At 32.9% G+C, this 26390-nt stretch overlaps 2 protein-coding genes across 12 annotated transcripts; one reads left to right on the top strand and one right to left on the bottom strand.

Annotated features, from left to right (window-relative positions):
* The first annotated feature begins 95 nt into the window (after nucleotides 1-95).
* Nucleotides 96-20796, top strand: LOC128875315 (antitrypsin-like). 10 transcript variants are annotated; one of them, XM_054120805.1, is made up of 9 exons: nucleotides 96-183; nucleotides 1212-1373; nucleotides 10937-11052; nucleotides 11147-11329; nucleotides 11435-11645; nucleotides 11831-12045; nucleotides 12152-12337; nucleotides 12433-12568; nucleotides 19510-19859. In XM_054120805.1, the coding sequence occupies exons 3-9, from the start codon at nucleotides 10972-10974 to the stop codon at nucleotides 19665-19667; spliced, it is 1170 nt and encodes a 389-aa protein (XP_053976780.1). In that variant the 5' UTR covers nucleotides 96-183; nucleotides 1212-1373; nucleotides 10937-10971; the 3' UTR covers nucleotides 19668-19859. The 10 variants fall into 10 exon arrangements, with proteins under 10 accessions (XP_053976780.1, XP_053976771.1, XP_053976777.1 ...); XM_054120796.1 differs by lacking the exons at nucleotides 96-183; nucleotides 1212-1373; nucleotides 19510-19859 and adding exons at nucleotides 3585-4357; nucleotides 19118-19431; XM_054120802.1 differs by lacking the exons at nucleotides 96-183; nucleotides 1212-1373; nucleotides 19510-19859 and adding exons at nucleotides 3810-4357; nucleotides 13704-13858.
* On the bottom strand, nucleotides 20447-26390 carry LOC128875313 (uncharacterized). Of its 2 annotated transcripts, XM_054120792.1 has the most exons (5): nucleotides 26217-26390; nucleotides 24343-26130; nucleotides 24053-24187; nucleotides 22712-23694; nucleotides 20447-22646 (listed from the first exon to the last, which is right to left on the bottom strand). In XM_054120792.1, exons 2-5 carry the CDS (start codon nucleotides 24677-24679, stop codon nucleotides 20958-20960), a joined length of 3144 nt encoding a protein of 1047 aa, XP_053976767.1. In that variant the 5' UTR covers nucleotides 24680-26130; nucleotides 26217-26390; the 3' UTR covers nucleotides 20447-20957. The 2 variants fall into 2 exon arrangements, with proteins under 2 accessions (XP_053976767.1, XP_053976766.1); XM_054120791.1 differs by having other exon boundaries at nucleotides 24343-26390.

The raw sequence follows: 26390 nt of genomic DNA, 5'->3' as shown, positions 1-26390 counted from the left end.
GCACGTGCAGGTGGATGGACTCAACCTACTTGGGCGATGCGCTTACGTGTCAGGAATTTCTTAAATAATCTTATCGACACGTAGGCTCGCTTGAGAAGGTATAGTTGCTCAGTAATCAGTTTCCATCTAGCCGCACCCGTCATGCATTTAAGTTCGGAACGTTAAAGATTCATTTTCCACGAGGTAATATTCATACTTTTAGACACAGTTTCGCAAAATAACATTATTTATACACATCACGTGTTTCCAGCCAATTCTCTCTTCACAAATTTGTGCAAATTGTGGATAGCGTAAATTCTTAAATAATCTTCTCATAAGATATTTGTTGTCGTTGTATTGTATATATACAGGGTGTCCTAAAAATGTTGTAACAAATTGAAGGAGGTGGTTTGGGAGGTGATTTGAAACAACTTTTTCTTTAGCGAAAATGTTGTCCGAGGCTTCGTTGAGGAGATATTAACGAAAAACACTGACCAATCAGAGCGCGCGGATAACGTTGGAGCGGCCGCGGTAGCGAAGGCTATGTGCTAAGCGGCCGCGCTTGTACGCGAACAAGCGACTCGACGTGCATCGAAAGACATTGGACGCGGCCGCTTAGCTCGTAGCCTTCGCTACCACGGCCGCTCAACGGCCGCTCAACGGTACACGCGCGCTCTGATTGGTCAGTGTTTTCCGTTAATATCTCCTCAATGAAGCCTCGGACAACATTTTCGCTAAGGAAAAAGTTGTTCCAAATCACCTCCCGAATCACCCCTTTCAAGGTGTTACAACATTTTTGGGACACCCTGTATAATACATACATGCGTTCTTCATTAACATTAACACTAAGTTTATGAAACTTTTTAGTATCTTATCTTCGCTACATTATTTATTTTTTAAAAACTTTTTGATAACGTTCATATCTATTACCAGAATTTTTCAAGGTTTTCTACCTAACATATGACCTAATTCCGTTCTTAAAACTTGTCAATCGTACCGCTCATTTACCGTGATAATTACGAAAACATTTATCGATTGAAGTTCATTTCATGATAAAGTAAAAACGCCCACAGTCGTCAGTTTGTATACATATGTTGAAAGCATTCGCGAATAACGATATGCGTTTTATTTAATTGGCTGCTGTTTTTTCCTCGTTCGTTCGCAAACAAAGCCTCAAATTAGCCAAAACCGATTGACTTATCGAACGTTGCGATTTGCCGAATTGTGTTCAGTTCGTCCGAGTCAGTGCCAGTGCCGGCTATCGAGCAGTTTGCAGTGGTTTGCAGCAAGTGGATGGGAGAATACCGAATACATCTCAAAACGAGTGTTTAAATACCATCAAATATACGCACCTACTGCGCGAAACTTCGTGATTCACTCAACGTTCTAATTTGGTAAGTACTTTTATACGAATTACATGTATTGTGTTCACGACCGTAAATTGAAATTCTTTTAGTAACGCAATAATGAATCATCTGTAAATATATGTATGTACAATCACGTCATGTCTTCGTTAGGATGCTGGAAATGTATTTCCATATTACATCCTATTTTTATGTGTATTTTTCTATAGTTTTCTTTCTTTATTTATTTCATGTACTAATTGGTTTATTATATTTTCGTTGGTACCATTTTAGATTTTGTTCCAAGCGGTTCTTTGAATAAATTTTAAGAGAATCGTCAGTGTGTTAACGAGGATATTCCTGTAGAAATACAGGGTGTCCCAATTAATGTTGGAGGTCCTTGAAAGGGGTGGTTCGGGGGGTGATTTGAAACAACTTTTTCTTTAGTGAAAATGTTGTCCGAGGCTTCGTTTAGGAAATATTAACGGAAAACCCCGACCAATCAAAGCGCGTAGACTACGCTACCCCGACCAATCAGAGCGCGAGTATGCCGGTGGAGCGTAGGCTACGCGCTAAGCGTCCGCGCTCATACGCTACTATGGCCGCTCCACCGGCATCCTCGCGCTCTGATTGGTCGGGGTTTTTTGTTAATATCTCCTTAACGAAGCCTCGGACAACATTTTCGCTAAGGAAAAAGTTATTTCAAATCACCCCCCGAACCACCCCTTTCAAGCATCTACAACAATTTTGCAATTCTTGTAGAATTATTAACTAAAAACCCCGACTAATCAGAGCGCGCGTAGTCTACACTCCACCGGCATACTCGCGCTCTGATTGGTCGGGGTTTTTTCTTAGTATCTCTTTAACGAAGCCTCGGACAACATTTTTGCTAAGGAAAAAGTTGTTTCAAATCACCTCCCGAACCTCCTCTTTCCAACCTCTTACAACATTTTTGGGACACCCTGTATAATACATACATGCGTTCTTCATTAACATTAACACTAAGTTTATGAAACTTTTTAGTATCTTATCTTCGCTACATTATTTATTTTTTAAGAACTTTTTGATAACGTTCATATCTATTACCAGAGCAATTTGGATGTATGCTTGTGCGTTTATGTGGATAAAAGTGGGCATAAATGGCGAAAAATATAAAGGATTTCTGTAACTTTCCTTGTGAAATTAGTAATGGGACAAAATAATCGTGTTCCATGAACCTATTATTAATTGCACCCAGCGAGGTTATGTCACAGTCGATCGCATAACAAAAGGTTCAAATCTTCTGAAATCTTCCAAAACTGTCTGACGCAGTTAACCTATATGCGATCAGTTGCTAAAAAATAACAGTGCTGTACGAACACTTCTGGATTGCTTAAAGATTGAAATAAGTTATAAATACAGGTAGTCAAGGTACTATCTATTAAATTGTGGTAGCCAATAAATAAATAAATATTTCTTTTATGTCAGAGAGTGAAAATAAAACTAATGATTCAATTTTGATACATTATCATATCAATACGATACTCTAATATTCAGAAAGGAACTGCTTTACTAGAGGACATTGCGATTTAAGTTTCTTCCGCTCAATAATTGCTTACTTTTTTCTTATTGTTCACTAAGTACCGCCAAATGGAATTTTCCCACTTCCATATGAGTAATACTTTTATTAATAAAATCTTAGGCCCCGTAAAGGTGTATAGGCACTAGTATTACTTATATATATTTTATAGTATCACCATTTATATAATAATTAATGTTTATTCATAAGTAGACTGCGGATTTTTATGCATTTATAGGAAATTTGAATGTGCAAGAAACTACAAAATACACAGTATGCAAAAATATACAAAATATTGAGAGTAAAGTTCATATTATAATATTTACAGAGTAAAATAAATACCTATTTAGGTTCAATTTTTGTAGGTACATTTGCCAAGATTTTATTTTGCATAAAGATCCGCGATCTATTCATAAGATATAGAATGCTTATTTCATATAATTATACTAATATCATCGTATACATAAAGACCAAAAAGTATATATAGTAAAAATTGATGACTATATTGTGTTTTGTAGTTAGCGTCACTTAGAGGTAATATCCCTCAGGTGTTGTAGCTATGCTTTACAGTAGCTACAGTAAGGGTTTAGCAATCCAGAGGTACCCAAGCTATAGTAAAGTAATGTAATACCCAAGTATAGTAATATAAAGCAAGAATGAAACGAATTTAAAGAACAAGTAAATGCAAGGCTAGTATATTAGATGTTACAGTCGAATTATATGATTTCGCTCACTTAACTCATTCGTTTAACAGCAATATTAGTCCATTGCTAGGCAACTTACATTATATCTTTATACAGAGAGCATCGGGTTGACTTTTAGACAATGGAACTTGGAATCCTTTGATGTAACACAATAAAAACATAAAATACAGATACAATATTCAGCTAAACTTTGCCTCAGGGACCCATTTTTTTTTTTTGTTAAAACCTATCAAGGCTCATAGTTTTTGACCTGAAAAGTCCGAAAATGCAAATTAAAAGTTTAGGAAACCAATAGTTTAAAAGATACGAGTACATAAAGATCCAAGTTCCAAGAAAAGTAAGAATTACAATGAGCATACAATCTTCTAATATTTCCCAGAAGAAACCACGTTAAATACATGTCGGTAATAGCGATCAATTGATCTCGTTTTGTTTATATTGCATTTCAGTTCCGATTATTCGTTAATCGAAGACCAATCGGATTTAAAATTCACACCGCTTTGCTTTGTGCGGGCACATGGTTAAACGGATTCGTGCTTTACGATTGGTCGTGACGCACACCGATCCTTGATAGGTCGTTCCTTCCAACGCTGGGATTTTCCTGATTCCCGTCCTCGTGCTTTTATATCGGTTCGGTATGCGCGTTTCGCAGTGTGACGCTCGTCTTCGATCTGGCCTTATGGTTCGGTAATATTTTTTCGTTCGCTCTTTCAGTCCACGTTTAACTTTCGAAGCGAAAAGCATTAACCGGACAGGACTTAACATGTGGCTACGTGAGTAATTTATATGTTCTATTAAGTTGTACAAAAAATTCGTTCGGATTTTAACGCCCAAAGGAAATATATTTACTCTGTAATATATTATTCATTGCGTTATACGATCTTTTCCTGTCTTTTGATCAAATTCGTGACCCTGGGTTTGTAAAAGTCCTCGTCAAGTTAAAATAAACATTACCAAGAACCGAACGAACTTTTCGGCCAACCTAATACGTATCACGATCACAGAGTATCGCGAGATCTCCTTCAATTTATTTTATTGTATTTATCTATAACTAAACGGGTTGAGAAACTTATCGGAAATTATTTGTGAAATTTGTTGATTTATATTTGAAACTTTGAGTTTTTCGTAACTGGTGTCGTCATCGTATCGCGGAGACCAAATATACATTTAATATGTAAATTTGTTAATTTACATAGAAAGTTCAAATTTGTCGTAGCCGGTATATATATATGTATGTATGTATATATGTATACATATATGCATATGTATATACATGTGCCATCATCGTATTGTGAAGACTAAATAAATTTAATGTGTGGATTAATGCTATTAATATCATATCTCGCCATTAACATTATCTTTGATATTTTCGTATGAAATAAATTCTAGCGTGTTTTAAAATTATCGTGGCTTCCTCTGATATTGAAATTCTTAACGTACTGAATGAAGCCAACATATTTGTAATTTTACAGATAAATTATATACAAATGTATATTATTTAGTGTGGTCTACGATTCAATTCTTTTTTAACCGACTTAGGAGGAGATTGTTCAATTCAACATCTATATTTTTCTCTTAGAAAGTAAACATTTTGAAAATGTTCATTTCGTCAGTATACAGTTTGAACGCGATCTCGTATTCTGGTTTATTTTCATTAAGTTATATCCTTGAGTTATAGTTGTTTTCTCTTTTTGTTTACTGCATCGTCAAACTGTATCAAAGAAATTATAAACATCAATTAGCAAAATATTTGATCGGTACAAAAAGATAAGTAATGGTTAAGAATTGTTAAACTACTATTGATTAATTTTTGTGTTAAACTTTACTTTACTTTACTTTTTTTTTTTTTATTTTGATCAAGAGAGCATCGGATAAAGCCAATATGGCGTCCAATTAACCAGTCAAAAATATGTCAAAGGTGTTCAACTTTAAATACTCGTAATTTTTAAACCGTTGGATTCCTAACATTAAAACTTACATTTTTGTAATCTAGGCATTAAAATCTACTGAATGGTATAAAAAAAAGTCAATAATTTTTAGTGCCTAGAAGTAAACTTCAGCCAATTTTTGATAAGTCTATTAAAAAGTTGTTTCGATAAAGTTATAGAGTAACGTTTTGTTATATTATTGAGACTTGAATTTTGATCACAGAGATAAGTTGTAAAATACAGGATGTCCCAAAAATGAAACACCTTGAAAAAGGTGGTTCGGGAGGTGATTTGAAACAACTTTTTCCTTAGCGAAAATGTTATATGTTGCTTCGTTAAGGAGATATTAATGGAAAACACTGACCAATCTGAGCGCGAGGCGCCCACGCTCCGCGACCAATCAGAACGCGAGTATATCGGTGGAGCGTAGACTACGTTAATATCTCCTTAACGAAACCCCGCACAATATTTTCGCTAAGGAAAAAGTTGTTTTAAATCACTTCCCGAACTACTCTTTTCAATGACCTCCAACATTGTTAGGACACCCTGTATAATCTTCATTTGTGTAATATGCATAGAAATTTCGTAATAAATGTACAAGAAATTTGTCTCTGATAATTAAAAAACTACGCAAAACTTTTTTCACACGCGAAACATTAACCATAATCTTTAAATAGTGATGTCTGTCTCATTGCTATTTTTTAATTCCGTTAATGTGTCACCATGTTTGGTATTCTTCGAAAGTAAACAAAATCATCGCGTTAATAAAATATTAATCCTTTGCAGTGTCATGCCAAGTGAAATTCGACAAAAAAAATGTAAAATGGTATTCGATAAAAATTAATATTTTCTAAACGAATCTTTACTCGAAAATAAAACCCCGTATTTCATACGCCATACTAAACGTTTATATTATGCTAAGTAAACATGATTAGTAAATATGATCGAAAATAGTTGAGAGATACAATTGTTTCGAAAATGTTGAACGTATCGCATACATACCTGTGTTTAAAATAAATACCACATCTTGGTATTCCCGTTCGATCTCGTCATAAGACGGAACGAACATAATAAGAGTTAAATTACATTCCAGCTGTTAGGTTTCGTAATAATATTGGATATTATTTCAAGAATTAGAGAGAATAGAATCGCTTCACGCGAATCATTTATCAAAATAATTACTATTCGTTACGATGCCGCGTGTACTAATGGATCGATTTGTTTTCAATAACATAGAGCCAGGGCCGGATTAGGTGGGTGCGCGGTCGGGCAACCGCCCGGGGCGCCAGATTTTTGGGGGCGTCGCAGTCGGGTGTAGATTAGTATAACTGCTATATATTGTAGTTTAACAATCTTTACAATCTAGCTACAGATTCATCGTTTGATATTATTACCTTGTCTTCTTTTCTTAAAAATTTTAGCCTGAAGGGGCGCCGCGATAATCTTGCCCGGGGCGCCAATATTGCTAAAACCGGCCCTGACCATGTTACAGTTAAAAGTCACGACTTAACAGAGAAAGAAAACTGTGGTACTCTATTTGTCTTTGTCTCTTAGCGCATGCGTACAAGTGCATAGATCCACGCATCTTCTGAATATCTCCTTGCCAACGTTAACACTTTTTTTCAATTCAATTCACTCGACATTCAATTATTTTCTTGTAATATTTTATCGATATCAGTGTCATATAAAATCTTTTTTAAAAATTTTAAGCCTCTGAAGGGGCGCTACGATAATCTTGCCCGGGGGGCCAATATTGCTAAAGCCGGCCCTGCATAGAGCCCTTGCAAGGTTATACGTATAGCGTAGCTGTCTAAGCAGAAATTGTCTTGACGAGGATGAGTAACTCGGTTAGGATTTACATTGAATTATTTCTCTATAGCGAGAGTTTGTTTTTCTCGTACTCTTAACCCGATACCAAAAAGTGGCACGCCTTATCAAACATTAGACAGTTTATTTGTAGAACTGTTTATTTGTATTGCCAACTACAAAGAATCGTTAATTCCGTTGTAAGCAACAAGATTATAATACAAGTTCGCGTTCTAATGGGTTTTCCCCAATGACAGAGTTAACATGTCGATTGCATATACATATTACGCTTCGTACATATATTATATGTAGTTTCTGGGAAGTACGAGTTTCCCTTGCGTTATTTGCGTCAAAGTTATTTCTTAACGGTCATTTCGATAGTAATCTTGTTACGTTGGTAACGTAACGAAGAGATGAAATTAATCTTAATTGTTCGAATTATCGATACTTATAATAGTTACCTACTGTTGTTTATGTATATAAACAATTCGCTTAATATATTATATATAATAATACAATAAATAATACAAATTTTAGCAAGCGAATATGAAATAATTTACAATTAAATGATCGTATAAATACTATGTTCTCGTTATTAATTATTAAAGTTTAAAATTATTCCACACACATTATTTTATTTTATTTTATTCGATATTTAATTACATATATCTTTGCTTATGTCGATATGGTATTTCTGGTATGATCAAAAATCAATAGGAGAAACTATTTTAGTATCTCCAACGAGAAAACTTCAAACGACATTATCAATATTAAGGATCGGACACACTAATCTGACACATAAATATTTAATAACAAAATGTATATGTACATATATATGTATACTAAACGATACGGTCGAGTTTTATAAATTTGCGATAGCATCGGACAGACATAATTTACTGGTACAAGTACGAGGATGACATTTATATAAACAACTAGTCGCTTAAGCAAATGTGGTCGCTAATAACGTTGATGTGACCTTAAACAAATCATTAAAAAAAGAAAAAGTATATTCATTTTATATATTTTATCTTCTTATGTTTATCGATTAGTACAATTTTTATTTGAATTCTGCATCACAAGATCAACTTATCTGTTATATAATATTGACCTACACGCAGTGTCGGGTTTACCAATATTGGCGCCCTGGACAAAATTATTGTGGCGCTCATTCGGGGGTTACGATTTTTAAGAACGAAGGACAAGGTAATAATATCAAACGATGAATCTGTAGTTAGATTGTAAACATTGTTAAACTACATAGCATAGAAGAGACAATGAGAAAATATCGGTATATTCGCGTACCAGGGACACCGGGACAGTGCGTCCTCCAAAAATCCAGCGCCCCGGGCAACTGTTTTTATACCTCTAACTGTACATCGGATATAACATTAACAATCATGTTAAAATTACAAAATTCAAAATGGCGGATCCAATATGGCCGACATGTATCTTAAAAAGTTATTACATTTTCATGAAACTTTGGTATTTATGACTTACTTGAGTCGCAAACTTTGAATCTGATATCATAATTGCAAAATTCGAAATAATATTTGATATTATAAATACAAAATTTGATCAGCTTGAAAGGGTTAATGGGTGAACGAAGAATTAAATACATATTTTATGTATGGCTGACCATGTCTAACGTCAAAGTACATGTACCACAAATGTTCATTTACACTTAACACTTAAAAGTCTAATTCAATTTTTGTACGCTATAGATATCTGAAGCCTAAACAGGGATAACAATTACTACAAAATATTATTTTCCCTTACTCGTTCTCAGAAATGTCATCTTTTGCATAGTTAGTCTTAATGACTATACAAATATTCTAAAAGGCTAACGAAAAGAAAATGTCAAAAGTAATATTTGATTAATGCTCTGTGACTCGTGAGTTAAACGACACCGAGGCTGCTAGATGTACTTTTTTTTCCTTACACTTTAACGGCCACTCACACAACGTGTGTGTGATATTACTGTTACTGCGTAGAAGTTCCGGTTACGTAGAGGATCTGCGTTGTTACATGAACTTCTATTTTTTCTTGTCACAGAATTTCGTCTTTTTCCTCTCGTATTTTTAAGCAAATAATATTTCTGTAAAAATTTATATGGCGATAGAACTTGCTGACCGTAGCACTTGTTCACCTTGGGACTTTCAGGTCTTGAAGGTTCTATCACACGTGCATCGACGTTGCAATTCATGAAAAATATAAATAATTAAACAAATACAGTTAGGTCTACAAATATAATGCTTTACCTTTTCGACTCAAACAAGATTTCTTTGCTTTGATGCGTATTAATAATCGGCATGGGCAAAATAAACAAAATTTGTTAACATGTTATATCTAGCAAATATTTGAACCAAATGAAAGTAACGAATACAAATTATTTTAATTATTTTAATATTATTAAAAATAAATTTGTTTAAATCTCTTACTACAGTGTTAAAGAATGTTAGAAACCATTCAATTTTGTATTTAAAAGTTTCTCGCTTTCTCTTATCATTTTCGGGTTAGTAAAAGGGATAGTTTCTTGAAACGCAAAAGTGGAACCGAAGATGGTGTAATTCATAGCAAAGTCCCACAAACAAATGTACAAAATTGCATAAAAATCGAGATGTAACACTCATCGGTGTTTCCTTGTCAGTAGCTAGCATTATATATTATAACATTATAGCAGAGATCCTCTACATAGTATGTAACACAACATCACTATGCATTTAAGACGATGGTAACACTACATAATATAATTTATTAGAAAAACAATGCAGCAAGCTACAATTCTCTATCATGTTTAGTTTAGAAGTTATACTTACTTAAAAAGTTTGAAACATACACATTTAATTGACAGAAGGACAATGACCTTTCTTGGGGCTTTTGGTTTCTATCTGTAAAGCTTTTTTACATTATATAATACATCATTATAATATACGAATCTCTTAATATATGAAACATAATTTTATAACACTTCATTACATTAGCTATGATTGAGAGCTACGTCTCCCAAACTTCCAAAGAACAATCACATTCACCCAGTGAATCTATACGAATAAGTTTAAAACTATTTAACCATGTAAATCGCAGTTCTCTATTACGTTTAGTTTATAAATTATATTCATTATAAATATGATATTATCATACTTTACATTAATGTAACTTCTAAAGTAAACGTGATAGAGGATTATGGTTTGTGGCATTGTTTTTCAATACTAGCACTGTAAAATTATGCTTTGTTTTCAATTTGAATATGTATTTAAATTGTGAAAGAAAATTCTTGAATTTAGCCTGTAACAAGTCCATGTACACCTTAAACAATATGTAATGTGTAAACCACCAATTATGTTTTGTCATTTAGGCCCGTACAAATGTATTTAGTTCAAACAGTTTTAAAGAGAATACTTTTGTCTTTCTCATCTACTACTTTTTCCATGAAATATACCTATAATTTCAATGTGTATTAAATGTGTATTTAATGTGATACGTTTGATTAATTGTTTTCAACAAATAATAGTATATTAGTTTGTATTCAATTTCTTTGATGTAATTTTCGTAGAATTAATATACATTCAACATTTTGATCGATCTTAATTAATAGATTAATTTTTTCAATTAAAGGGAATTGGTTGATCGTGTGCCTTATTCCACTAGCAATGGCAACTCAGGCAGTTGACAATGAAGCACTCCGTGCTGTTTCACAAGGCACAAATGAATTTTCATCATCGCTAGTTCAGGTAAGAAAATGCAATATATATAGATCTTACGTAAGATTGTTATTAATCTGAATATTGGAAAGGTACAAGTTACGCAATATAAATATTTTTCCAGGCTGTAATAGAGGAGAATCAAGGCAATCTTATAATGTCTCCTATTAGCGCAGCTATTGTTCTTGCTATGGCTTCTTATGGCGCTCGTGGGGAAACAGAAAACCAATTTAAAAGGGTTCTTCATTTGCCATCCCCAGAGAGTCTTGGTACAGCTGGTTATCAAGCACTCATCGATAGCCTCAATGTATGTATCAATTCTTTCTTTCTCTTCTTCTTTGTTTCACTTTATTTTTGTGCATGTAATTTTAATTTCATATTATTTTCTATTAATTTATATGTTTTATTGTAGAACGTTAAGGAAAATAAACTTAGCGTTGCAAATAAAGTTTTCGCAACTGACAAATTTCCTGTAAAACCAGCTTATCAACAATTGACAGCAAGTTTCTTCCGTTCTGCTACTCAATCGGTAGACTTTGCCAAATCTGTAGAAGCTGCAAATATTGTCAACACGTGGGTTCAACAAAATACAAATAATCTCATTAAGAGCATCGTTAATCCTGGTTAGTAAATTTACCTACTAATTGTGTAAGATATGAAAACAGTTGTATTATACGTTCTGTATACTATCATATTATAGAGAGTTAAAAGTAACTAAAAATAAAGTATTCTAGTATATAATTAATAGACACATTATAAAAATGAATTAAACAACCTCGAATTCACCAATTATATCTTCTGCGAACAGATGATTTGAGTTCGGATACAGCATTAGTACTTGTGAATGCTGTATATTTCAAGGGTCAATGGAAAAATAAATTCAATTCTAACTTTACTAAACCAATGCCATTCCATATTAATGAGAATACAGTACGAGATGTTCCTACTATGTACAGACAAGGCTCCTACAAGCATGGCAATATTGAAAGTTTGAATGCACAATTTATTGAAATACCATACAAGGTAACTTTTTAATCGAGATAATATTTGTAAACATTTGTTCACGTTGCAAGTACGGTAGAAATAAAATAATGTTCGAGTTATAAAAATAACTAAACCAATTTTATAGGGAGGTGAATTGAGCATGGTTATAATTCTTCCAAATGAAATTAATGGTTTGGCCGAGTGCGAAAGAAAAATGCGAGATATGAATATGAATGATATATTAAATCAAGGATATTCACGCGATGTGCAATTATTTTTGCCGAAATTTAAGATCGAAAGTAAAATAGATCTCAGAAGTGTTCTAATCAAGGTACGTTTATCATAATTATAATTATATATAATTATTATAATTATAATTATATAGTAGGCATTTTCTCACATACTCTTCATTTTTATCCTATTTAGTTGGGTCTAACTGACATGTTCACCACGCACGCTAATTTCTCTGGAATGGCTGATGGTCCCTTGGCTGTTAGCAAAGTTGTACAAAAGGCATTTATCGAAGTGAACGAAGAAGGTAGCGAAGCTGCTGCTGTAACTGGTAAGTCGTCAATTTGTTCTTTTGAGAAATTTCGTGTTGAGGTTAAGCAAAGTAATATTTTAAAATATAAACCTCTAAGGTACACGACGTAACACAATAAAAAGTCATAGATTTTGTAGTACGATCTGTATATATGATAATCTGGAATCTGTATGCGCTGAGAGTAGCCAAACGTTAATAGTCAATTTTGTCATTATGTTATTTTATTTATGTTATCAATTTTATATACTATGTATGAGTTAAAAGTATGGTTCAAATTTTGTTTCTAAAATTATAAAATTCTAGTAGTTGCGTAATAAGATTGTAAAGGTCTCAAAGACTTTTGTCAGTCATTGTTAAAGCTCTTTACTTCTACATTATCAATTATTCTGTCTATCGATCATGTTCAATTAAAATGGTAATAATTTAATGAACACATTCGTTATTAGTGGAAGTAATATTTTGCTTAATTTCATTTTTTGCTTAATTTATGATTCTCTTTTGCTTTCACAAGAAGTGCAGAGAAACTGATGAATTATCGTGTCGCTTAAATTAAAAATGTTATATAACGCCTTTATAATCTTCATTTTCTCTGAACCTCTATATGTGTGTACTCATGTGCTGTGTGCAAATTCAATAAATTATGTAGTGTCTTAATATCTAGTTAACAATATGCGAATGTTTTCTTGTGTTCGGTTTGCTGGATTGTGTAATATTCTATACTATCTGTCTGTATATGCCTTTTTTTTTTTACATCATTTTTCACATTGCGCTGTGTACTAATCATTCACTTTAGTGAAATGTGATATATACACATGTCATAAATAATATAGCTGAATAGATATTATGTATATATTCATGATAAATAAAACATCGGTACAGCAAATAGATTTACATAGTAGTATATAGAATGTTGTATGATTGGTATGGTATAAACACTGTTAGGTATCGATTGTAATTTAATCATATTATTCATTTAATACATATATGATTAATCACAAATCATAGAAACTGTTACAATATTCGACAAAACCGATAGAGAGAAAAGGAAATGAAAAAAGAGGAAGGAAATTAAACAGGATAGAGAATCAGTACCTTGCATAAGTACATTTTACTCTTCCTCGAATTGAAAATAATATGAAATTCTTTTCGACAGAAAATGGGTTGACATTCTTCTTGTCTCCTCTACATGGAATGTTTCGAGTAAATGGACCATTTTTTTATGCAGTTACAACAAGGAGCGACAACGTAATCCTCTTCACTGGCAGAGTCATTAGTCCAGATACAAACGCTTGATTTCTCAATTATATTATGCATCCTGTTTCTAATGACTGATTATTATTATTTTCAGAAGCATACATAAATTCAATTCCTTCGCTCTTTTTCCTTTTCTCGTTCTCATACTGTTACATTTCTTGCATTAACTCTGATCATTCCGATCACTCTCTAACACGATTAGAAATTTTCAGTAGGAACACACAGAACAGGCCTAATTGTTTTCTTACGAATTCCGTGATTACGGGTCAAACGAGTAATTCACTGTTAATTGGTTCTGGCAGGTATCGGTGTAAGGCCTCTTTCGAGTTTTTGGTCGCCGCCGAAGCCCATTGTGTTCCACGTCAATCGATCATTCCTGTCGATCGTTAAATATTACCAAACGATATTGTTTATAGGGAGTAAATATTAGACGACAGCATTTCTCCCTAATGAAAAAAGCACAGTCAATCTCGATTTTGTATGATATTCTACTATTTGTCGATTTAAGCGAGAGAGATTTGAAATTTGTTAACCATTTTCCCCCTCTCTTTACATCTACAGTTCTCGAAATTAAATTAGAGGTGATCATATACCACTAACTTGCCAATATTAATATAAGTCGCTGAACTGCTTCGACTAATTGAAATAAATATCTTTTATTTCATGTCGAAAAGATTATCACTCGTGTTGCATTTCATTGAGAGCTTAAGATTTGTCAGCATTATCCAATTCATAAATTGACGAAGATACTATAAAACAAACAATAATTAATTCTTATACTGCTATTTACGCCTGCGATAATTCAATTTTTATGAGTATTAAATATCATAATTTTGTCTTTGTCCTGTTTCATTACAGATTTTCACCTCTTATTTAAACAAATTCATTACTCGCGACAATTGCACATATACATTTAAATTCAGTATACTCGCTCGAATAATAATCTTCCTTTAATAATCACAAAAAACAGAAGTCAAACTCTTCGCATTTATTGTAGTATCTATTTTATAAAAACGATATTTTGATAAGGTTTGACCTACTTTTATAAACAAAATTTTTATAATGCCATGTTGCCTTATAGATTTAAGGAAAGAGCATTCCACTGACAATTATTTATAAGATTTTGTAATTCCATAAGAAGTAGTTGTGTTTTTTGTATTGCATACACAAACAACAAGATCAAATGCTTTTAAGGTCATATACTATTTGTAATTTTAACAAGTTAACTAGAATTTGTATAGAATATGTGATATCGAATAAATAGTACAGCATTTTATAATGATTTTCTTATCTCGTTCTTTGCTAATAAATGAGTTTTGTGTCATTTTGAGTAAATGCCATTTATCTTATATAATTTCTTTAAAGAGAACTCTGGTATTGCATCGTATATCTTCGAACACCCTTTATATATAAAATTTGAACCAAAAAATATGTATCTGCTATATTTATATATTTTTATCCTTAATCAAACGATAATTAAATAATTTGTTATTCATTCTTATCTTTCAAAATATAACTATTAGTAATCTGTTATTCTCCTGAAAATAGAACCAGTTCGATTCAGGCCATAATTTTTCATTCGTAGTGGTTCGATTCTCTTTACAAAATGAAAACGAGGACTAAATAAGTCTAAATTTAAATTAGATTGTAATTAACTATCACTTTCCTTTTGGTGATTCTAATCAAAGCACCCCTAGCAACAAGCAACCCACTGTTCACGTGAGCTATGAATGCATATTACAACTTCTCAACTTTATAGAATTAAAGAATTATAATAATTAGACTGCGAATTTTATACATTTGTGTGCTAAATATATGTAGAATATATTTTATAAATTGTTACAATAGTATCATTATTTCCTTTTGGATAATTATATATATATATACATATGTATCGTACAAGTTTATTATATTCGTATAGGCCATGAATGCATAAAATCCGCAGTTAGTAATATCTTTAAAACTTTGTGCTTGTGACCACTCACAATCAGTGACGTATCTTCTCCAACATATTTCAAGAGTTTGTCGAAATCTTTGAGGGTTTTCAATAATTCCTGAAATAGCTTATTTAGCGTAAACATAAATTGATTCTAGGATATCTGCTCAAATTTAATGCAATAATTCATTGTATTTCATTACCTTCTAGCTTTGAAGATCATTTATAGAATGTATCTTCAAATTAAAAGAATTAAATGATTAAATCTTCCCTATGACAATTAGTTTAACTCGTAAATATTTGCATCTAATATGTGTTTATTTCTAGGCATGCATTTCTATGCACTTCCGGCACCTCCTCCGCCAGTACAACCCTTAGTCTTCAGAGTTGACAAACCTTTTCACTTTGCAATTAAGCATAACCAGACTCCGCTCTTTGTTGGAACGATGACAAATTTCCAGAACAATTAAATTAAATTAAATTAATGAAATAACAATTGCGTTTAATTCGACTGAACTGTTCAAGAGAATGTAGCTTTTCCCATATTTCATAATTGTACGTGTATTTTTCAATTGTCAAATAAATTTATCTAGTAAGGGGATACAATTTTCATATCTCAATTTCATTTTATATTTATTTCTATCTCACCATTCAATTTTTTGACTAATCAATTTACACCTCCATCGCTATAAGATTTCTTTAAGGATACTATTACAAACTACATTTTCATTTAAAAATTAAAGAAGGAATTTTGTTTTAAAAAATTGTTCAAATTCTGCTTTGCTTCCCATTACTATACAAGGGTGGTCCATACGTCACGATCACTTAAGATATCTTAAATAACTATCATTTTGAAAATTGAATTACATGGTTTGGTTCCATTTTTGGAGGCTGACTGTTTCATCCTAACATTGTGCTCGTGTATTGTTATCGAGACATCCTAATCAGTTTGATCAGTTATCCAATTAGATTCAGAACGGTCATCCTGCAATTTGTTCCAGGAGTATTAATCGAACAACGTTCTATGGTGCACAGACCACGAGTGAAGATTGATCGTCCCTTTCTATATAGTATCAACCTAGTTGTGAAACAAGATACTCAAGATATTATACCAATATTTACTGGGCATGTTCTCGAACCAAATTTCACTTAATTTTGCAAGGACTATTTTCTACACTTATCTAGATTAGTGTTAATCATATATAGTCTAGTCCGCATTAACCAAAGATTTAAAATAATGGCATTGAAATAATGTATTTTTGTACGAGGATTCAAATATTTGATTGTACATGCAAGCATACTTATAAACATTTGACAGAAAGTCACTGTGTAACAGACAAAGCATGTATAATGTAAAAATAAACAAGTGCAAAATACAAAATATTAAAACAGATCTTTATGAGAAATAATTTATATATCAACGATTTGTTTTTTTTTTTTAATATTACACATGCACATGGGTATAAAAACTAGAAAATCTTTGAATAAGTTTGTGTTTTTACGTATTGCCATTGTTTCAGGAATATTATTTTTAGACTCTATTACAATCCCGGTAGATATGTCAATAAACCATCCATTCCTCTACACTGTACTTATAAAAGGGGACACAAACATGCCAATATTTACAGGATGCATAACTGAACTCGAATAATCTGAACCCAGTTTAAAGCGATCTTAAAAATTACATTTGATCTTAGTCGAAAGCTGCAGTTAGAAGATTCAGTGATGTTACTTCATATGTAGCAAATAAAATTACATATATTAATTTATTAATTGCACAATATTGGATACTTTGTAATAATAAAATTGTGATTTATGAATTTCATTATATTTCCTATCAAGTTTCCATGCGATAACCATTTTTTCCAAGAATAAAGAAATAGAAATGGGAATTTCTAATAGAACTTATCTGGGAGACAAAGTCACAATAAACTAAATCAAATGACCGTGATTGTCTAATGTAGGCGATTGTATTTTATTTAAATATATTCAGGTGATATAATCACTATGTGCTTTACTACAATAATGTACAAAGTTAAGATTTGACCTCACCAATTTTAGAAACGTGTCATTATATAATATTTTTAAATAATTCCACTTAATTCCCTACGAAACAATGGTCAATTTTTAAATGTAAAATTAATATTTGTACTTAGGGTAAATAAAAATAGCATACGTGTATAGAACATTTATAATTGCCTGCAGGATACTTCAATGGTTTCATTCGAGTTAAAATTTAGCTATAATCTGAAAACTATAAAGCAGATGATTTCCATACTGTAATTTGTTCCAGGTATTCTCGTAGTGTCAGAGTCTCTCGCCTTCTTTGAGGATTTTGATGTTAATCGTCCATTCTATTATAACATCATACAAACCACACGAGACAAGGAAAACAGAGTTCACTCCATCTCGTTATTTAGCGGTCATGTTATTGACCCACGAATTTAAAAACAATATTGTTATTTTTATAAATAACAATCATGGTACATACGTATTGTACATATTTCCTCAGTATGTAGTTAAAAAATAGGTTTAACGGAACATGTTTTAAAAGAAATCATTTGGAAAATAATTCAAAGGATTTATATTCGAAGATTGGAAAGGATAGATTTAAGAGCAGAATAATAAAATAAATTATATGGATGAAAAAACAAATCATGTTGAATATTTTTCTATAAACTGCTACTTCATAGAAAAGTTCCATCGAATATAAAGACAGAAAAAATAGTTGGAATATATTATACTTTTACGGTTTCTCAGTTACTCTTGCTCTTCTTCGCAATGAAATCTCAAGCCAGTGATACTTTAAGAGGATTCACTGCTAATAGACTAGAGTAAAGGAGGTCTTAAGCCCCAAAGGTCCTTGTAAACAGTACTAATAAATATAATAATAATAGACAGAGTGCAGTTACCTTCTCTACCCAGTATGAGGCGAGTACAATATGGTACAATATTAGATCTCTGTTATTGCATGGTGTCAATAAGTAGAAGGAATGGTTGTTGACCGATAGAGAATAGGGATAGTAATAGGCTTATTACTGCTTATTTGTATTAGTTGTATCGGTAATAGGCGAACCTCTCAGACAGTATTCGCTATATATACCACAATTGCAGTCTTATCAAAATCCATTGACCTCTGAAGACTTATCTTTCGTTTAACCATTACTTCAAATTTATAAACAGCATCCTAATCTTAGAGTATAAATGCAATAGGTGTACAGTGGTGTATAGTAACTTGAAATAACATTTCATGGGGTATTAGTTAATTATAAGTGTTACGGGTAATTAAGAGAAATGAAAATCACAGTCCCTGTAACACTACGCATTCCTACATTGTATTTACAATGCTTGCAATGTTCCATTTCAACTTGTTTTAGCCACGTTCATGGGTTTGACGGGTTTCGCGCCAATCAAGTTTCCACCCCGGATTTTGAAGATTGATCGTCCATTTCTTTATAGTTGTATTCAAAAAACTAAAATTAAGGAAACTTTAAATACTGTAGTTTTGTTCAGTGGACACATTAATACTCTTTAAATTGAATTGATTTTTACATCCGTTTATGTATGAACTTTTTAATATCTTTTGAACTTACGTAATACACAGTGCATGTATAAACTGTAGTATAAATCTTTGTATGTTAACGCTTCTTTATATTGTAGTGATCGTTTTATGGCTGTTATTAAGTATATTTAGTTTTTAATATTGATTAAGAAACAAATCATTTACTTAAATAATATGTTATCATATTATACCACAATTTTGTTACAGGAATGGTAGTGAACGCATTCTCGTTAGTAATACCAATGCAAATCGAAGTAAATCGTCCGTTCCTCTTCAGTATTGTTAAAAGAATTTCCAATAACGAAACCAGCAACCCCGAAATAACATCGATATTTACTGGAGTCGTTAGCGAACCTCAGACTTAAACATAATAGACTCTTAAGTGATCGGAACTACCACAAAATTAATTCCTTGTGAATAAGTACTTAATATACCTTCAACCAAATTTATTAATGTTAATTCTATTATCGAACGAGCGTGATATTTTACACTGGTCTACTAAGAATGATAATTGCACTGGAATGTATAAAAATTAAAAATAAACACATTTAAATGATTTTAATAGTAAATTTATTCATACACTTTATAACATAATTCATGCTGGTGTTATCTTAGTAGCCTTATTAATGCTGCTTTTTCCTGGATGTTTAATGCATTGTGAACGTTGTCTGCTACGATAAAAAAAAATAAAATATCGTTGTTATTTTACAATTTTGTTGCAGGATTAATAGCAGTACGCTGTTCCCTTTTCCAATCAGAAGTCAGAATCGACCGTCCATTTTTCTATGGCATCGTTAAAACGCTTCGTAATGACGAATCTAATACTTCTGAAAATGTATTAATATTTACAGGACAAGTAAACGATCCATCAATTTAAAGTAAAAACAAAGCAAACAATTTAACAACGTCATACATGACAACCGTATAAACTTTCACCATTCGTACATAAACTATATATAATGCATACGCAATGTAATAAAAGTTAATTTAAATAAAATATGTAGAGACCAGAATAGAGCTAAAATGTTTGAGTAATAAAGAATATATCTTCATTTATACTTTTAAGTTTACTCCTTGAAGATATCAACAATTTAAACTTGGACAGTTTTCTGATCTCTATGTATTTTATATTTATACTTTTCAGCAACCAATCAAGAAAATTTCCTTTTGTCAGGAAGTTAATACAATTGAATAATGTATTTAATAATATTTAATAGCAACGGTTATATTATGAGAAATATAATCATCATTGAACAACATGTGCGAAACAAAGAAACATTAAATACAGAAATATTTTGACCGTTAATCTTTCATGTATGTATATGTTGTACATACTTGTCGAAGTAACATATGCATGATTGCTATTTAAACAAAATTAATTCACTGCTCTCATAGAAACAAGTATCCAATAACATGACTTTCTTATTTCGTAATGTTTTGTAATAATTTGTATGAAAGAAAACGTATTGCACAAATATACGCGTAATATACGTCTGTTGAATGGAGTTATAATTCTTGTTTCAAAAAGTGTAGTTTAGAACTGTATAAGAATTATACGTTAAAGGAATAGTTTTAATATTATTTATTCTTAGAATCTCGTATAGTAGTTGTAATTTGCAGAGTACTTGGTTTATGTATTTCTTACGCCCATATAATTAACTAATAACACAGTTATCTGGCTTTGTGAATTTCAGGGTATGTCCAGTTTCTGTTGATGTAGTACCAGTTGACGTAAGGGATCCTCGACGTGGTACAATTGTTGACATAGTAGCAGTAGTATCCAAAAATTCATCGTTATCAGAATCAGTATCTTTGTCTTTGCCGTCTCTGAACTGTCTTTTTGGCATTATTTCGTGGATATACTTTTCAATCATTTGTCGATTTTGAGGTGAAATGGTGTTACCATTACCTGGTACGTATGGTAAACTATCATTCTTTTCTTGTTGTTCTTTGGACACTCTTTCCTTGTACATGTGGTACAATTCAGCAAGCGCTTCGTCCATAAAACGAACATTTTGTTGTTTGCCATTCGGTAAAATGTTATTGTTGAAACCAAGAGGTCTACAAATTTCATCATTGGGATCTTTCTTTTTTGAGTTTTCAACATCCATCGTTGTTGTTGTAAAACCTATGGGGAACGTAGGTTGTTTATTTACTACATTACGCGATGATACTGGTTTCTGTTCGTTTGTTGCTCCGTATTTATTTAGCATCCAGTCACGAACATAACTTTTGTCATCTTTCATTTGATTTTCTCTCGACACGACGCTAGGCTGTCCTGTTACACATCCTTCGTTATAACCGATTGTACGGACGTTTGGCTGTTTCTGTGTATTTCCTTGATTCTTCTGTTCATTTTGTGCCGCAAGATCTTTCCATCTTCCTGTGTTCATAACAAGCTGAGCCAATTGTTGAATCGTTTGTTTTGGTACAGGAGGTTTGTCTCTATTGCTAGAAATGATTTCTAATTTTGCTGGGGTAGAACTATCACAAGGTTCTCCAGATATATAAGTAGGCCGAATATTTAGTTGTCGTAAATGCTCATAACTTTCTCCTTGACCAGCTAACAAATCGTCCTCGATATTTTTTAAATTTCCTTCGTTCGCGTAATAACCGTCACACTGATTCATAAGTTCTGCAGCGCGGCATTCGTTTTCCAAAAATGCTGCAGTCAGTACCATAGCCGCAGTTGGTTCTCTCTGCGTGAATAATTTTCTGCGCGCATGTAAAGTTTGACTGATCGTCGTTTCGAGACGAGCATTTTCTATTTTCTCTTCCAGTTGTTTCTCCATTTCCAAGAATTTCATTGTTTCAAATTTCATGACTTGCGTGTTCATAGTAAAGTTCTCCATGTCTCTGACTATACGTCTTTCAGCGGAGGATTGAGTTCGAGTTTCTGTGATCGGAGCAGGTTGGAAACCCAATCTTTGCTGAGCCTTCACGAAAGGAGACTGTGATACCGGTCCTAATTTCGACCATATAGTGCCAGGTTTTTTTATAGGGCTAGTTATAGGAGTAACAACACCTGGTCTTGTTGCTACTGGATTTTGATTAATCAATTCGATATTAGAATTTGGCACTGTACAAGGAACTCTGCAAGGTTTTGGAGGAACTAAATCCAACTTTGGAGGAGGTGCTCCGGGCCTTGGTGGAGGCACTAAAGATGTTATTATAGGTTCTTCCAGTGGTGGAGGTATTTCAACATTTTGCTCTGGATTTTGTTTCGTAAGCACAGAAGTATGAACAACCTTCAACAAATTATCCAATCGATTTTCGAGCCTGTTTTGACGATCTCTGTCGACGTCTAAGAATTTCGTTAGGATATCATTTTGTGCTGCGAGAATCTAGAATAATATAGTATTATTATACGAACTGTTTATATAAAGAAAATCAATTAATTTTATCTTACCTTATTAACAACTTCATTCTGAGAATTAATCGCACTCAGAAAGAGCTGCTCTAGTTTCTGCGCTTTCTTTTTTCTTACTGGTACATGTGGAATGTTATCCGTATTAACTGCAGTGTCTTTTGATTTGCTGTCGTTGTCCGTTTGAGTTAAGGAGTCCATTAAAAATTCCATTAAAAGACTATCATCGTTACACGTCGCGTTATTTGTTATTACGGTATTATCAGGATTGTTAGGCACTGTTAATGGATTTGGCACTTGCGTAGAACAACTGTAGCCTTCGTTTAGGTTATGCATTTTCGCGTCACTTTTTGATTGGCAAAAAGCATCATTTAAATTTTGAGACACATCCGGAGAATAAGTTGGAGATCCTTTTTCTTTATCATCTATTATAGGAGGCATATGAGATAGTACGTTGCCATATTGCTGTCTATATGCAGCTACTAAATCTCGCCTAAACGCAAGTTTTTGTGGCTCTTGAGGCATCGCACGATTATTTGCTTGCACTATCTGTTGCAAATGATTCTGTTGCTGAATCATATGTTCCAAATTACAATTCTGTATAGTCGACGGACTAATTCTTTGCGGAACATTTACAGACAGAGTCGCTAAATTTTGATTCAATTTGTGCAGATTCTGTTGAAACCCTAAATTGTTTCCTAACATATTTTGCTGATTGCATATATCGTTTTGTTGAAAATTTTGATGTTGCTGCATGTTCTCTTGTATTATATGATTTTGTACATTTTGGACCGTATTTTGATAGGGTACTTCGCTATATGGATTGCTGTGCAATACATTCTGTTTATAACTTGCACGCACCGGTTCTTCCATTGGAAAAGAACCGCACTGTGTTGATTTGCCAGCTATTTTAACTAACTGTTCGCCGGTATTAATGGCTACATCCCTTGTTGGAGAAAAGACTCTATAAGGCCGAGCTATTACGGTTTCATTTGACTCTGGGGAGTCTGGATATTCGTTTTCACCTACAAAATGATATGTATATAGACATTTATAGTATTATATTTTATTATTATATGTTGATTTTGTTTTATAGGGACATCTTAAACTTGTCATTTTCTGTATAGAAAATAGTTAAAGAGGAGAATTTGTTTTGTAACACAATACACAGTACTGGTACACAGAGATGCGCAAAATGTTATTTAAATAATATTTACATACATGTGTACAATTTACTGATAAGTGATAGGTTTTCAAAGTTTTACAATAACACCTTGGAGGAGGCACTAAAGATGTTATTATAAGTTCTTCCAGTGGTAGAGGTATTTCAACATAACAACATATGTTAATAGCATCGTCGAGTACCCGAAAGGTAATACTTACGCCCAAATGTGTAAGTAGGAGACAACGCTTCTGTACGATGAAGTGTCTGTATAGGCTCTGAATATCTGTGTCTCATTTCCATATTTTTATTTGTTTTAACATCTTTTGGTGGAGACTTGACGTGTAACACTGCATCTGTTAAGACAGGAGAAAGCCAAACTGATTATTTGGAGTACGGAGAAGTGTACTTACATTATTTCATCTCAAAGCTGCTTTTGATAATTACTGCGCAAGCATTAATATAAAGGAAGAATACCAAAAACCAGAAATAGAAATTTTGGAATCCTCACCTACGGTATCTATGCCATCAATGTTAATTCCCTCCAAACGTTTGTTCTTAAGAACACGATCGATCGATTCATAATATTGCTCTACACCCGCTCGTGTACCAGCTCTTTTGGCTTCTCGGTAACAGACCAAAACTTGCTTCATTCGGGATCGACATTGTTTAGCAGAAACGTTGTATCCCTTTTTCGTCATATAACGGGCGACGCTTTCCCAAATAAGCTGTGGTTTCGAGGCGTATTCGAGTTGTTTCTGCACTTGCCTATCGGACCATACCGATACCAATAACGCTGTGCTCTCGGGGCTCCATTTATATTTGACACCGTCTCCGGAATCGCTCATCTCTCAACGATTACTTTTTACGTCTCGTTAAATTAAAAAGAAGATTAAAAAGAAGCTAATATAGGAACTGGGGTGTACACAAAGCAACAAGTACAACCGTATCGTATTCTAAAACATATCAACAGGTTGCTGCGAAATGCACTCTCGCAATCGGGTGTATCACGTCAGAGGCTGCGACAAATTATGCATGTATTCGGATCTCAACCGACACCCAACCGACACGATTCAAATTTCGTTGTGCAACAGGTGGTGGGGACAGGGCCGGTTTTAGCAATATTGGCGCCCCGGGCAAGATTATCGCGGGGCCCCTTCAGAGGCTTAAAATTTTTAAAAAACATTTTATATGACACTGATATCGATAAAATATTACAAGAAAATAATTGAATGTCGAGTGAATTGAATTGAAAAAAAGTGTTAACGTTGGCAAGGAGATATTCAGAAGATGCGTGGATCCATGCACTTGTACGCATGCGCTAAGAGACAAAGACAGATAGAATACCACAGTTTTCCTTCCTTGTTTAGTTGTGACTTTTAACTGACATGTCAGGGCCGGCTTTAGCAATATTGGCGCCTCGTGCAAGATTATCGCGGGGTCCCTTCAGAGGCTTAAAATTTTTAAGAAAAGATGTCAAGGTAATAATAATCAAACGATGAATCTGTAGGTAGATTGTAAAGATTAAACTACAATATATAGCAGCTTTAATAATCTACACCGGACTGCGACGCTACCAAAAATCTGGCGCCCCGGGCAGTTGCCCGACAGCGCCTCTCCCTAACGCCGGCCCTAGGTGGGGAAGATGCATATTGCGTGGGAGGCGCTAAACGCATCAGCTTATGGTAGAAATTACGGAATATTAAAAATTGAATTATTGCGGTTATGTTATAAGTATTATATAGGGGAGAGTACCTGAAGAATATATATTTGGAAGTCAATTATTTTTATAATAAAGTTTATAATAAATAAAACCCCAAGTAAGACTATAGAGTTGTCTCGAGATAACGCTTATTGAATAATAAATGATATGTAGCGATAAAAAAGTTGTGATTACTATTGTAGTACACCAAAAACAAAAAAGAAAGGGAAATCGAATAACAAAATAAATGAACAATTTTAAATAGTTAAAAGTAAGATTGCAGTCCTGACTTAAGGCAGTTCAAGCTAAACAATAAGGTAGCATAAAAAAATATTGAATTATCAATTAATTAATGGAAAATGTTTAAAATAGATGATTTCAAAGTTATTAATAACAAAATGTTCGGAATTAGTAAAGATAAAAAGGTAGAGAATGAATGAATAAACAAGGCTCAGTGTATGTTGGAGACAAGAAAACAAAGTACAATGTAGTAACAATATTATAGTTAAATGTACATAACAAACTATAAACTAAGGAACTCTGTATAAATGTTGTACCATATTGTGGTGTAACATAGACCTCTACTGTCTATAACACCTTAAATAAATAAATAAATAAATAAATTCCAGGCGACATTTAGCAGCTGAACTTTGAACTATTTCATTAGAACTTAGGCATTTTACCTTCAAAGATAATAGATTTAAAATTGTTTCGGGTATTCATTAGAGATTATCCTTCCAAGCACTTCTAATTATAAGTTCCAAGTGGAATCACAGATGTGAGTTCACCTAGACAAAATACTCCAAGTACCTAGAAAAATTTAGCCACGTGGTAACATGCTGACAAATGTGATTTGT

The sequence above is a fragment of the Hylaeus volcanicus genome, chromosome 4, assembly GCF_026283585.1.
Source record: "Hylaeus volcanicus isolate JK05 chromosome 4, UHH_iyHylVolc1.0_haploid, whole genome shotgun sequence".
Lineage (NCBI taxonomy): Eukaryota > Metazoa > Arthropoda > Insecta > Hymenoptera > Colletidae > Hylaeus > Hylaeus volcanicus.
Note: the sequence above shows the minus strand (reverse complement) of the source record. Positions and strands in the feature narration are given on the sequence as shown.

What these genes read in the sequence shown, in the direction of transcription:
- LOC128875315 (XM_054120794.1), top strand. An exon ending in CACTCATCGATAGCCTCAAT is followed by an intron (nt 11,330 to 11,434) that starts GTATGTATCAAT and finishes GTTTTATTGTAG; the next exon opens with AACGTTAAGGAAAATAAACT. An exon ending in TCAGAAGTGTTCTAATCAAG is followed by an intron (nt 12,338 to 12,432) that starts GTACGTTTATCA and finishes TATCCTATTTAG; the next exon opens with TTGGGTCTAACTGACATGTT.
- LOC128875313 (XM_054120791.1), bottom strand. Translation starts at nt 24,679, where the DNA reads ATGAGCGATTCCGGAGACGGTGTCAAATATAAATGGAGCCCCGAGAGC. An exon ending in TCCTACTTACACATTTGGGC is followed by an intron (nt 23,695 to 24,052) that starts GTAAGTATTACC and finishes ATCATTTTGTAG; the next exon opens with GTGAAAACGAATATCCAGAC. An exon ending in AGAATGAAGTTGTTAATAAG is followed by an intron (nt 22,647 to 22,711) that starts GTAAGATAAAAT and finishes ATATTATTCTAG; the next exon opens with ATTCTCGCAGCACAAAATGA.